The sequence below is a fragment of the Alligator sinensis genome, unplaced genomic scaffold, assembly GCF_000455745.1.
Source record: "Alligator sinensis unplaced genomic scaffold, ASM45574v1 scaffold915_1, whole genome shotgun sequence".
Lineage (NCBI taxonomy): Eukaryota > Metazoa > Chordata > Crocodylia > Alligatoridae > Alligator > Alligator sinensis.
The window spans coordinates 142,498-157,029 of NW_005842597.1; the positions used below are offsets into that span (position 1 = coordinate 142,498).

Consider the following 14,532-nt stretch of genomic DNA (forward strand, 5'->3'; position numbering starts at 1 on the left):
TGGGAAAGAAATTGCCGAACCCGCGGAGCCTTAACAACTCCGGGGCCCAAGAACCGAATTTGTCGTAGTCCTCCAATGAGGATTTAAGCGGAGCTGAACCTGGAAACTGTCCAGCCTACACCGCGACCATCTTGGGTGTAAGTAAATAATCTTTGAATCAACCACTACGCCTCTGTGACTAATTCTAGCCCGTGCGTGCCTTGCCGCCGCATGGTCTCCTCTGACCCCGCGTGCCTGGGCTGCTGGCCACAGCCCGCGTGCGCAAAGACAGGTCCGCATATCGCTCCTGGCTCGCACATGGCGACATGGACGGGATCGGGAGGCGGCCCGCACAGTGAGCTGTTCTCCTCATGAGTAGTTCCACTGCTTCCATGGGAAGAGTCTGCATGAGGGACTGCTCATTGGGCTATAAAAGAAACATGCTCAAAAATCATGACAAGTTAATGCATGATAAAGCTGTGTTTTGTAAGTACTCCGCAGTAAAAAATATGTAAAGCCTAGCGTTGCTGTCTTCAGTATATTATAAAAAACAATTTGTTAAACTATTATCCAGAAGTGTAGTCTGACTACTAGTATTAAGTGCTATATTTTGTGACTTGAACTGAATAATCATCTCTGCACTATGCCTAAAACCTCTTCAAGAGAAAAAAAGAACCACTGCTGATATTCTCTGCATTCCTAAGAGGGCTGTGGAATTCAGTGTGTCACAGACGTGATATTTTTGAAGGAAGGATTGATTGGGAAAGTTGATGGCTTTTCCCAAAACTATTTCTTGCCAGACGATCCATGTAATGACCTTGGTGTAGACGAGGATGAAAGATGGCGACAGGGCCTTCTCTCTTGGTTACTTCCTATTTAAGGATATGCGCTGGAAGGAAGGAATTAGCAGAAAGATAGATTGTGGTAGGATTCTTTAAATTGGATTTGAATTGGGTTTTGGTTAATTGCCTGAAGTGGTACACTGTCCACATATACCCTAAAACCAAGTAATAAGAAAAAGCTCAACAGACAAATAAGAAACAAAACCAGGTGGTACTGGTTACCAGTAATTTTGATATCATCATCATCCCATGAAATATTTTTGAAGTTACTGAGAACAAATGAGATATTTCCTCTTCATCATGGGGGACATCTTAACCTCAAGAAGAACAGACAACTTCCCTGTGGATTTATGTACTGTGTTGAAGCTTCCCTTCACTAAAAGACAATGCACTCAATATATTTGCTTATTATGATGCCGCTTTTAATACCTACTTGATCCCAAGGCCTATTGGGCCTGATTTTCATCTACACTAGGAATCCTTCTTAAATGGCCAGAGCAATGTAAAGGGGTCTCTGTAAATGAGAATCAGTCCCATTAAGAGTAATGAGTAGGACCTAGCAAATTTAATTTCATAAGTTACATTTGCTCCTTTCAGAAACCAAATCCTGATTATTCTAATACAATAAAAGGCTTAGTCTGTCTGTCTGTGTGTCTGTCTGTCTGTAACGCTTTTGGACAACTGTGCATGCGCTGCTGCAAGGGCGGGTGGCAATTGGCTGTGCAGCCTGGGCTGTGCAGGCCCAAGTTTGAGCCGCTGCTGGGGAAGTTTATGGCGGTGACGAACACACCACAGCCGCCTGAGCAGCGGGGCTTCCCCATGCCTCCCTGCCCGAGAGTGAAGGGAGGGATCATGATGGTGGTACCCCAGCAGGGAGGCAGAGGCAGTGGGCAGGGAAGGAGGGAGGTGGATGTGGGCTAGGTGGACGCAGAGCGGTGTGGGGGAAGGGTAGAGCTGGGCCAGACCCAGAGTTTGTGGGGGGTGGACCTGGAGCAGCGGGGGGACAGGGTGGAGCGGTGCCAGACCTGGAGCAGTTGCAAGGGGGTAGGGGGTGGAGCAGGGCTGGACCCAGAGTGAGGAGGGGCAAGAGCAGGGCTGGACCTAGAGCAGCAGGGAGCGGGGGCAGAGAGGGCCCAGACCTGGAGTGGTAGGGGTGTGGGGGTGTGGAGTGGGGCTGGACCTGGAGTGGCAGGAAGGTGGGGTAGAGTGGGACCAGACCCAGAGCGGGGGTGTGGTGTGAGTACAGTGGGCCCAGACCCAGAGCACTGGGGGGTATGGAGGGGGGTTGGACGCAGGGCTCTCTCCCCACCCCCCACCCCCATCATTCTTGCCAGGCAGTTTGCTACTTTTATATATATTATCCCATTGACATTAAATTGCACCTTCTTTAAAAGCAACCACAGGATTATGAACATTGCAAGAAAAGTGCAAATGTAATGATACTGTAAAGCTTTCATTTGAGCATTCAACAGATTTGACCAAATTACAAGAAAAAGAAACAGTACAAGGTTTGGAGATAAACACAAGTAAAGGGAAGTGCACATTTACCATTGTTGTAAGGTTGCCAGAGCTTGAAACGGGTAGCATTGGTTTGTGCTGTGTATGGTAATGGAACATTAATGAAGAGAACATCTGTAGTTTGAGTGAAGTAAAACTCATCTATTAGGTGCCAGGTGATGCCTCCGTTAATGGAGTATTGTAGCAGAATGGAATGTGACCTCTCTGGAGTACCTAGAGCAAAGTGGATACATTTAAATTTATTATAATCTGATTTTAAGAAATATTATCTTAAAAGCACATCTATGAATGTAATAAAGCTACTCAGACATTTATTACAGAAGATTTCTATCCTATTTAATTGGGGTGTATTTTTATAACAACTTTTATAACTGCTACAAGACAATGCATTTATTATACATAGTATTCTCCTAGGCATATACTTGGCTGGTAGTTTGGAATATCCTAGTGACAGAAGGGTTAAATTTACATGAATATTAATTCTAAAATATGGTTAATTTTTGTATCCCAAAACAATTTCAGTATCATTTTTTATATTGGAAAAATACTTCTTCCTTAACCCACAAATATTTTTTACTAACTCAATATTTATTTTTATGCGGGCTCAGAGTATTGGATATAATCATCCTCTATACTACCACAGTCCCTACAATATGTGCTCATAAAGAAGACATTATCTTTGTCCTCACAAACACTCATGCGAGTAAGTTTATTCATGTGAATTGCCTTATTGACTGGCAGAGAGCTCTGTCGGTCTTTACCGATATAGTTTAATGAATAAATAGCAATACTTCCCACTTTATTCTGGTCCAGGAAATCTGCAGAAGGCTTAAGAATAAAGGTCAAGTTTCTTGACTAAAATCCTAAATCTTAATCAAAAGAGCATCCTGTTTTCCCATGTTATGTACCTTTGGCTGTGAATAAAACCCCTCTGTAATACCTAATTATTGACGCAGGGCTGGTTTCTGATACTCTTACACCTGCAGAGTGCTCTGAAGTAAGGCTTTGCTCACGGTGACCAAGAGGATGAGAGTATGAGAATCTGGCCCATAATGTTTCACCCACTCATGTCTAATAATAATTCTCCAGAGTGCATATTCAAACACCCTGGCAATGTTTTGCTGTTTTGTTTTTTTAATATTTTTAAGTGGGAATTTTGAAAGAGAAAACTTTCTGTGTTACAATTTTGGTTTTAAACATGGGCTATTGGGCATGTTCATTATAGTTTTTCTCGTTTCCATAAACCTTTTTAACCACAGCAAGCTGCCAAAATATATTACAGGTGGAAAGGCTCCAAATTGAATCCACCCATATATTTTTAATTGACCAATTTAGAATCTACATTAAAATGTTTGAAAAAGAACGATTACGTTGAGAATGATATTGACCTCATTCTCTACCAGAGAAACAAGTAAGTTATAGTCAAACCTAGATCCCTTTCATAGGTGCCTCCACTTAGGCACTGCAATGCCTAAAAATAAGTTTCTTGCTCTAGGTGATCTAAATTGATGGGGCTAAGCACCTAGAAACCCTATTCAGTAAATGAAGAGAGCTAGGCATTCACTAAATGAAGTGATCCTGCTCAGCACATCTAGGCCCTGCAAGCTAGCCAGAGGGGTATGTCTGAAATTCCACCTCTCTCCAGGGCTGATAATCCTGACTCAAGGTTGCACATTGGGCACCTCTGTTACTTTGAGACAGAGAGCCCAGAAATGAGGAGCCTAACTTGTACTGACAACACTAAGTTCGCTACAAAGTGTGACCATATTATGGTTCATTCAACGTGGCTGGTGGTGATGCTGCCCATCTTTAGCACAACTGCTTTGATATAAAGCACTCATCCAAACAGGTTAAAGACCTAGGGCCTCTGTAGCTCAAGGGGTTTCAAATCAATCAAGATCTCTCACTTCCTAGGAGAGTGATCTAACCATCGGGCTATCAAACAGAATGAGTGGGGGCACCATCACCCCTCCTACTGAAGCTGGTTTACCAGGCAACCAAAAGTGCAAGATTTATGGTGCCAGAAGGAGAATAAGCAAGATGGAGCCTGACTCTCTAGCCCAATGACAAGGGAAGGGGAAAACATTGGGTTCTGGTTTCCGATGCTAGCATATTATTGTTTTTTAACCAATGAATGTCTATAGGAATAAATACTGATTTACATTATGCCTATGGAAACTAATGACTAATTTTGATTCTTAGCAATTGGGATGAATTTAAATCAGTAGCTTTTAACTGAAAAACTCCATGGTTCACTGCAGACCATTTATGTAGACAGGGACCACCAGTCATCAAGAGACCAAAGTTTGGGAATTGTTGTGCTAAAACATCCAGTACAAGCATCTTTTTATGAATTAAGCCATGAGTTAACAGCCCGTGGCCCAGGCGATGGATCTGGCTTGGGAAGAGATTGGGCCCAGTCTGTAACAACTCAGGGAATCAGCAGCATTCTCCAGCCACAACAGTTGAGGCAGCATCCCTGGGGTCCTATTGCCTGACTTTTTCTATCTATTTCTTTTGTAGCACTTGTTAATCAGTGGGGCAGCATGGTGCTGCAGCCTATGGTAGGAGCTATATTGCAAGCAGTAGTCCACGGTGGCAAAAAGTTGTCACTCCTTGAATTTTAAGCAATTGCTAAGTTCATTTTTCCCAAAGCTTTTTCTTATCCCTGCAGTTCCAAAAAGTTTACATGATTCTGTTTGTTTTTTTGTTCAGAGACAGTACTGAAAAATAGGATTTTTTAATAGTTTTGATTTTCTACATAGAAATTGTTTGGTATACTAAGTTACAACATGGATTTTATTTCAAGGTCAAGCTATAAAACCCTGAATAAAGAAGTCTAAAATAGAAGTGGTCACTGAGTGAAGTTAACAGCATGATTATAATTAGCTTCATGCCTCTTTTGAATAAATGTTAAATACAGTGGTTATATTTGGTACTGAGATAGACAGGAAATGATGCCATAGAAGTTCTAACCTTTAGCATTATCTAATGTCCCCTTGTATTAGTTTTACAAACATAAGCTTAATGCTTCCCTCTAATAAGAAAAATGTATGAGCAAAGCTACTGAAAAGACAGCAAATAAATAGCAAACTTACCTTTTGCTATAAATTTAAATGAAAACTGGATATACACAGTATTAGTGCAATCTAGATCTCTTGAAATAAGCATTCTCAGTCCTTCCTATAAATACAGAACACACACAGTGAATTACTATTTCTCATAAGGGAAAAGCATTGTTCATTTGTGGGATTAGAACTCAGGAGATCCTGCTGTAATTCCTAATTTGGCTGCGAATAGGTTACTGGGCAAGTCACTTCAGCTCCTCATACCACTTTAGTAAAATACGAATAGTGATACTCCTGTGTAATGTGCACTAGGAGCTACTGATGAAAATGTTATAGAAAAGCTAATAATTACTGTGATATGTTACATGAGTGTTTCTAAAATTCAATTTGCTTGCAAATAAGCACTATGAAGAGTTAATAAAAGAATCAAGAAACAGAACTAAGGGCCTTGTTACATATTCTTTTTTTGTGGTGTGTAGAGCTCATAACCCTTAGTTTGTCCACATGTTAACACCTGAAACTCATTTTAAGTTCACCTTAGGCAGCTTAAAATTATGCCACTCTAGGGCAAGTTTATCTCTGATCCATGCTACCTAGCTCATGTTCCATTAATGTATGGCCACTTCCCACAGATGAGACGCCCAAGCTGCAGTTCTTCAGCACTCCTGGATAGTGTTCCCTCCCCCACCCTCCTGTTAGGTGTGGACAAACTTTCCACCTCCTGAACTCTACTGCCCATGGAAGGGATCTGGCATGAAGACAACTTCCTCTCCTGCCCCCAGGGATGTGACCCCATGCAAATAGCCTGCAGAGCACATGTCAGGAGTGCCCTGTGGAAGGCCAGGAACCTCCTGTTGTACAGGCACATGGACGTAGAGGTAGTAGGCTATGTGAAAATGGCTCTGAGCAAACTCCAGACCTACTACCAGAAATCAGCAGTGGAGGATGGAGAAGACGCGGCCAAAGCCACCTGGCACAGAGATATGTGGCACAGGACCTTCCAACCTCCCCCGAGAGGAGAAGGGGTCAGTGACAGTGAGGCAAGCGGAACTGAGGACAGCGACAACAGCAGCAGGTTCTCCAGTGGGAGCTGGAGCGACAGCAACATAGACAACAGGTGAACTGAGTATGTGACCCTGCAAGTGGGGTGGGGATGGAAGGAAAGGGTTGCCTGGTCGGAGAGACCAGGAGTTGCTTGTGTGTGTAGCACGTGGTGCGGACATTGTAACACATTTGGGTGGCCAGCAGGCCTTTGTATGGGTACGCAGGTGTGGGTTTTGTAACGGGATAAGATTTTCTTTGTGGAGTGATACTCAGAGTGTAGACACATATAACCTTATATATATATAGACATATACTTTTACAAAAAAAGAAAAAAATCGTGATCACTTCTTGGCTTCTTGTGGGCTCAGATCAAGTGTATGCTTGCCTATGCTTGCCTGGCAGGGGAAATACCATGATCACCATGGTGGCTTCCTAATCATACCTAGGGAAGACTGCTCTGCTGGCAAAGGATAGTACCCACATAATAGGTAATGCATAGTTAACCTTGGCTTTATACCCACTTTATGCAAATGGAAAATTCCTCCCTAGCTTGCTCCTGGGGCCTTATGTAAAACTTGGGGGCACCCAAACCCTAAGCTTCCAGGCTTGGGCCTTTAAGTAGGATGCCTGCCAAAGGATTTGGGAACATCTGAAGCCCCAGATGGGGGTGGAGGATGTTTGCCAGTAGTAGGACCCCTTATGGTTCTGGAATGACTCACAGATTTGGAATTTGTTTTGGCTAATTTGGCCTGGAATATGGAAAATTTAAATTAAAAAAAAAATCATGATCACCAAGGTGGTTTTCCCGCTGGCTGGAGAAAACCACAAATGTGGCAGGGGGCAGTACCCTAAGTGAGGTAATGTCCAGTGGGAAGATCTTGGCTATATGCTGACTTTATGGAAATGAGAGACTCTTCCCTAGGTTGCTCCTGCAGCCAGGTGGTTCAGGGCAAGCAAAACTCGGGGGCATCTGAACCCCAAGCCTCTGGGCTTGGGCCTGCACGTAGGATGCCTGACAAAGGATCTGGAAGCAACTGAAGCCCCAGGCGGGGGTGGAGAATGCTTGCCAGTAGCAGGGCCACATATGGTTCTTGAATGACTCATGGATTTGGATTTGATTTGTCTGATTTGACTTGGGACACAACATTTTCCTTAAAAAAAAAAAAAAATCAACAGGCTTTTTCAGGGTGAGGCTTGGCCCTTGCACTCCAGGTGAGCTGACCCTTGTGAGTTTCCCAAATGTGGGGAAATTGACTGTACAGTTTTATAGTATTGGGGGCTGTGTTTGTGCTTTCCCCTTAGCTTGCTCCTTTGCCCTTTTGGTTAGGAGCAAGCATGATGAGGGGGCATTCAAATTCCAATGCCTTTAGGCTTGAGGCCTGCATGTAAGATGCCTGCCATGGAACTGGGGAGTATCCAAAGTCTCAGACTGATGGGTCTGGGAGAGAGGAGAGTTACCCAGTGGTATAGCCACACAGATGTGAACAAATTCAGAATTTGGAACTAATTCGGCCTTAAGCCAAAAAAAAAAGAAAAATCAGCATGTTTGCCCCATAATGGGCCATGTGTTTTATAGTCATGCTCAGTGTTGTCTGCATTTAATCAACTTCATAGTTGGTTTCCATGACTGAGCACATGCTGCTTTTGGCAGCAGTTTCATGATTGACAATGCATTTAATCAGATTTCTTTGCATATGAATGTAAGATGAGGAGCTTTCCTCCCTCATGCTGTTTGGGGGAAAAAGCTTTGCCTTGTATTTGAGTGAATATGATAGTTGCATATTTTAAAATGATCTCACCTTTAACAGTGCTATGTGAGAATAACACAAGATTGGAATATGTCAGTGATTATTATAATATTTCAACAGGAAACAGACTTATTCTGCATTTAGTACAGTTAATATTCTTCACTCTGTGTTGGTTATCTAAAATTGCTGAACTGGAATGGAAATGTAGCAATTAAATATTTTTAGGATTTCATTTATAGACCCATAGTAGTAGCTGCAAGTAGTTGCAAAGTGTTGAATTAATAGTGTGACAATGTGTGTGGATTAGACTAATTAAAAATGACTTATGTGTCAGTTTAAACCTAGTGTGGACAAAACTGCCTTAGGGTTTAAAGGAAAGGGCAAAACTGGGAAAAAGGGTCCATTCTGGCTTTCATACTTTTTTAACCTTTCAGGGCTTTAAAAATGTTAAGGGATATTATAAGAATGAAATGTATTAATGTACTTTAAGTATGCAGTTAAATATGAAGGTCTACAGAATAATTCACAGCATGCAAAATTTGTAAAAATAAATGTATCGTGTGAGAATCGCAAAGCCAAACAAGAGTTAGACACATAAATACCATTGACTGTAACATGAATTGTGTTTCCAAATTCTGTACTCAGCTTTTAAAATCACAGAAATTAAATGTAATTTTTTCTTTCAGTGGCTATGTGGGGGATTTGTTAGAAATGACACTGGAAGGAAAAAAGTAATAGTCAGAAATAATATATTAAATATTCAGAAAAAGCATCTGTGCTGAACACAGTGATTGTTCAGGACAGAAAATAACAAAAGTGAAAAGCAACTTCTTGCCTAAATCTATGACAATAAAAATTTCCAGGAAATAAAGAAAAGAAAAATGTATTTTGTATTATGAACAGGACTGATATTTTAATAATTTTGAAATTTAAATCTCTACCCCTTTAAAAATGAGAGCAGTTCCAGATTTGATTGTGTCTCCATTCAAGTTTCCCCTCTCGGCACCATAGACGTCAGGCCAAAGATCAGGATGCAAGTTACCGTTGAAATCATCTTTCAGAACAGAAGGCAGAGGAGCAACAGGAACACAATATGGACCTCCAAAACCGCGGTCACATCTGAAAACATATTGGTGGGAAAAGGTATTATCTTTCTGGCCTAATTAAAATAGAACCATCATTTTATGAAGCAAACAGCACACAAAGAAGTGTATTTACTTACATGCAGCGGCCTGTGTCACAGATCCCATGGCCTGAGCACATCCAAGGACATCCTGTGGCCAGGACAATATTATCAATAGCCCAAGAATCTGCACTGGGAGCGTAGTCAGACTGAATCCATCTGAACCGTGTTCTGGGAGAGCTAGCAAAAAAGAACAAATGCAACTCAGACTGAAAAACCATGTTCTGCTCTGGAGGGGAAACTGGGCCTTATCCTGATGGCCTTTCTGAGACAAAATTCTGACTAACTCCAATAGGATTATTGCTGAGTTAAAATGTCAGCGTTATGTCTACTGCCTTCTAATATCTAACTCTTTGAGTCCTATTTTTCAGTACTGTACTCTTGGTGATCTGTCTACAGTTGGACATAAATGGTAAATCCATTGCTAAGATTAATGGTCCAAATGTGGCCGTTCTCCAATGGAAGGTGGTTGAACAAGAAACATTAGGTACATTAGCAGTCAATAGCTCATTGCAACACACAAATGACTGTTCAGTATACCTAGCGATTTACCAGTATAAATCAGTTGGTTATAAACTGCTACGTGTCAGGTTAGAATTAAAGACAGAAAGACACACACACACACGTACGTATATATTTTCTAGAATTGCTGCCTATCATGCAGGGTATTATATTTAGCTGAAGAAAAAAGCTAGAAAAGTTAATAAAGAATTAAGATTCCATTGAATGTTTGATATTAGATTTGTGCAGGCAAGTAACATGCTGTGGACATGACCCTGCTACCATTCAGTTAAAAAGTGCCCCAGGATCAGGATGGGGCCATGCATATGACAAAGACTATTTCCTGTCAACTGCACAGTGGGATTAAGAATCTATCACCAGTGTAGATACTGACTTGTATTGTGACCTTGCATGTCATGTAACTCCCCTGTATAACTGTTTCTCTATCTATAAAAGGGCGGGTCAGTGTTTTCCTTTCAGGGTGGTGTGAGGTTTAGCTATTTATTCTTTACAGAGTGGTTTGAAGAAGTACAACACTCTACTGAGAAATGCTAAGTATTATTGTCATTATTAGTTATACCTAAACATACAGACTGCTTTTATTTAGGCAGGCAGATGCCAGCACATCTGCCATGTTTGTTTTAGAACTGCATGCTCGTTGTATGAAGTAGGGTTTAATTCTTTCTAAAAATAGCATTTTCCTCCCAGCCCATGAAGCGGAGGCTGGCAGGTTCGGCAACAACACATTTTCATTTGCTGTAATGTCATGATTAATTTTGTCACACGTGGTGGTATATTATTCTGCTATGGAAGGTACAGCCTTTATTACTGCTGTCATGATGGCTTCATTTAATTTGAGAAATGAGGGAGATGTGGAGACATGTCATTGTAAAAGTTTAGGCACTTAAATCTTAGACTTAAATAGCATTACACGTTGAATAGATTGTGAAATGCCTTTATTCCAAAGTGTATTCATGAGTGCATTAGTTCTGGCACTTAATTGCTGCATCTTGAAAACCCTTTCGATTTACAGCCCTTTTTGTGGTTAGGTTGTAGGCAGGGCTCAAGAGCTCACCCACCTAAATCCAGTACTTCCTCAAGCTCTTGCAGCTCATATTATCTGATGAAATATAATAATATAGTATTTCCTTTTACAATAATTTAAGAAGTAGTTAGCAATATTCCAAATATTAGGTATAGGTGTTCAAATTAGATCAGGAAAGCCTATGTTGCCAGCACAACAGTTCTCACATGGTTGCAGGTGGAAGGTAGACTGTAATTCGCTTCCAGTTCTGGAACCTTTCTGATGTGTAAATTGAACTCTCAGTATAATGCTGGCATCCAATGGTTGGAGGGACACACTCCTCAGTCACCAAGTGCCAGTCTCTCCCATTGTTTAAAGAATACTGCAGGTGAATGCCATGGGAGTTGCTGAATGGTTTGCTGCAGCCCATGCTCAGCTCAAACTGCAAGAAAGTGGAGGCTGACACATGGAAATCCCAAGTCTCGGCATAACGAGGTTTTCCTAACCAAAGAGAGAACAAATTATATTTTCAAAGGCATGAATGGTATATGACTTTGCTTGCAATCAGCATTTTCAGTTTCAACCCCCACCCCTCCCCCAAGCATTTCTCCTCTTCCCTACAGATTCTTAGGTACTTTTAGGCATCTCCCATTTTAAACATTTTATGAAGACACAAAACACCTGGAGTTTATAAAACGGGCTCACAGACCTTCCTTTGGTGACACATACCAATGTTTTCGTTGAACATCAGAGCTGTGTCCATGGACAGACAGTCAATATCTACTTGGCCCCCTTGGATCCTGTACCAACTTGCTTGTAAATCCACGGATCCATCAAATTTATCCTGAAAACCTGTCTGAGAGCTGTCATTCATTCCAATGAGGACATCATCCAGAGCCCACTGTGATGAATGTTTCCCTAGAAACAGGAGGACTGGAAGGTTAGTGAAGTCCCAGGAAGTTGTTTTTTCAGGCCTGTAGGAGACAGACTGAAGAGCTAAATTGCTTGAAGAAACATACCTAGCCAGCTGCTCAAGATATCACCCAAACCTTGTCATGTGTCTATTTCTGAGGATCACAGGCCTTTTCCTTCTTATTTCTTAAACTTGAATACCAGTGCCTTTGTGGTCTTTTCCTGCTTTAAATGTACTTTTCCTATTCTTGATCCTCTGTTTACAGATTGCAAATTTTCAGCATTGGAGTCCTGACCTTCCTGTACTTTCCATATTGCTAAATGGGAAGAGCCCCTGACTAGATGAGAGTGGGTCCTGATGTGGGCCTGGCAGCAAAAGAGATTTATGGAAAAGGCTGAAAACTCCTACTCTAAGTGACATGCATAAAGATTCTCCTCTTTCTCCCCCTACCCACCTCTATCTTCCTCGTTTGTAGGGTCTCCAGCCCATCAAACCCCAATCAACTGGATTTCTTTCCACATTTGCATACTAGATTCCCCTCTGGGAATGTTGTTTCACCAGCAAGAAGAAAATGGGTCATAAGCCCACCCCGCTGGTAGGACAGGGTCTGTTACAAAGCTGTGACTGTATGGCCTTTAAGGGAAATAGACAGTGGGTGGCTGGAGACAGGGCTTGCTCCATAAGCAAGAATGCAGACACATGACTGTGTTTATTGGACAGTCAGGAAGCAGCCATTTGGGTGACTCATTTGAGGGCTTGTACAGAGACTGCCTTCATCACCAGGACACAGAGAAATTTAGGGCAAATCAAGGACCTTTTCCGGGGAAATCTATTTGATCTGAAATGTTGGAATGGAGGGCTTGGCAAGGAGTTGCCAAGTTTTTGTGCATTAACAAGGTCTGATGGGATCTGAACTAGGAAGCAGATAAATCTGCAAAGGCATTGGGGAAGTCAGTAACTACTTAGAAATCTGGCTGGTGGGGTGAAGGAACGGGAGCAGCCAAGCTAACTTTTGGTGCCTCTTTGGGGCTAGTGACCAATGTCCTAACGAACTCAAGCTTGGAATGGACTTGGAGCGGGGCCTCAGGAAATTGGGAAAAGGGGGTTTGGTCACTTAATGTCTGAGTCAATGAAGAAAGAACCCACTTCTATTCTCTCTCTTAACACTCAGTACCCACTTTACCCATAAGCCAGGGGAGGTTGGTAGGTCCCAGAGGTGGTCTGGGGCCAGGTTGGAAGGGGTAGGGACAACAGCTAAAACAGGTGTCAACACTCAAGGAAGAATGATCACCTGCCCTGAGTAACTTATTGCTGAGTGATGTTTCAAAATTATTTAATAAATCACTACCTAATTAAGCCACATCTCTTGCATTTTATATCCTAGCGTAACCAAGACAATTCACTTCAGCTTATAAACTGCAAACAAAAAGCATAAACAAAACTAGCCATCAAGATCATAAATAGCACCTGGGAACCCATATCATTTTAGTTAAACTGTCTTTATTTTCCCATTCCCTCTTATTGGTTATCACTTCAAATATTTAAATTAAAATTATAGTAATAATTACATTATAATTGTAAACCATTTGGTGCAGGATCTGTGTAGTTATTTGCTCTCCAAATCACCATGTACATTTCTGGTGCTGTATAAATAACCATAACAAGACTATGACTAAGACAAGCCTAAGCAGACCATTACTTCTAACTAGGCACCATATCTCTTTTGGGTTGTTTTTCCCAAATTAAATTTTTTAAATCTTTAAATATATTTAGAAGCATGGGAAAAGCAGATGATTCAGTTGGAAGGCTGCTTATTGACATTCTAGCACACATTACCTACCATGCTGGGGTTGCCACCACCGGAAAGCAGTTGCAGATGTTTTAGCTTCACGAGGCAGTTCTATTGAAACTATCTGCGGTTCTAAGAAAGACATGAAATCCAGTTCTCGCAGCAAATGCCAGGTGATTCCATTGTCATTTGTGTACTGAACCACAAGCCCTGCATTTAAAGTGAAAAAGAAATTTACTTAGACTGCACAGAAAAATGATGTGGCCAGTCCTTCAGCTTTTACTCAGGTAGATTCCGTTTAATATAAGCCACATGCCACGGGAGAGTGGAGATTATTTTTTATTTAACACAAGCTTTTGGAGAAAAGCTTCTTGTCTTGATTCCCCTTTCACTTGCACTGGATTTGGGGAAACAGTTTAATCAAATGACTTTATTCTAGATTTGTACCAGAGTAGAGAATTGCTTAGTTGAACAAACTATGAAGTAGCAAATCAGAATCAGCCTTAGGGTATGTACAGAAGTTTGGAGAGTTTAGGGGGAGATTAGATCATGTTAAAAATGATGACCTGATCTAACTTAGTTCACCCACATGTGGACCTTACACTTAGACTCTTATATAGGTCAATCTGTGAACTGTACAAAAGTTTCAGGAAGGTTGGATTGGTCAAAAAATGGCTGACTTCATTTAATTTAACTGTACCTCAGGGGTGTACTAAGTTAGATAGGGTATAGGAAGACCAATCTAAATGAACTTCTTTACACATTTGGACACTGGTGAGACGCACACGGGTGCATGTGCACCCCCTGAGATAGGCCGTGCACCCCCTGGAAGCACCAGTCACGAAACTGGAAGTGCCAGCAGAAGTGTACTACCAGTTTTGCTGCTGGCTAGGCAATTGGCTGCTGGGGAACTCCACCCCCCC

The 14,532-nt window shown here is 41.7% G+C and overlaps 1 protein-coding gene and 1 non-coding gene across 2 annotated transcripts in view; one reads left to right on the plus strand and one right to left on the minus strand.

Annotated features, from left to right (window-relative positions):
- Positions 1 to 14,532, minus strand: part of RELN (reelin) — a 479,029-nt gene that overhangs the window by 82,623 nt on the left and 381,874 nt on the right. Inside the window, exons 32-38 of the mRNA XM_025214714.1 lie at positions 13,661 to 13,819; positions 11,637 to 11,825; positions 11,135 to 11,408; positions 9,422 to 9,562; positions 9,141 to 9,318; positions 5,438 to 5,522; positions 2,370 to 2,552 (exon numbers count right to left, since the gene is read on the minus strand). Coding sequence (XP_025070499.1) covers positions 2,370 to 2,552; positions 5,438 to 5,522; positions 9,141 to 9,318; positions 9,422 to 9,562; positions 11,135 to 11,408; positions 11,637 to 11,825; positions 13,661 to 13,819 — 1,209 coding nt within the window. The remainder of the gene's footprint in view (positions 1 to 2,369; positions 2,553 to 5,437; positions 5,523 to 9,140; positions 9,319 to 9,421; positions 9,563 to 11,134; positions 11,409 to 11,636; positions 11,826 to 13,660; positions 13,820 to 14,532) is intronic.
- On the plus strand, positions 7,595 to 7,751 carry LOC112551780. The gene has a single exon (XR_003096097.1). It is a non-coding gene; the product is annotated as a U1 spliceosomal RNA (small nuclear RNA).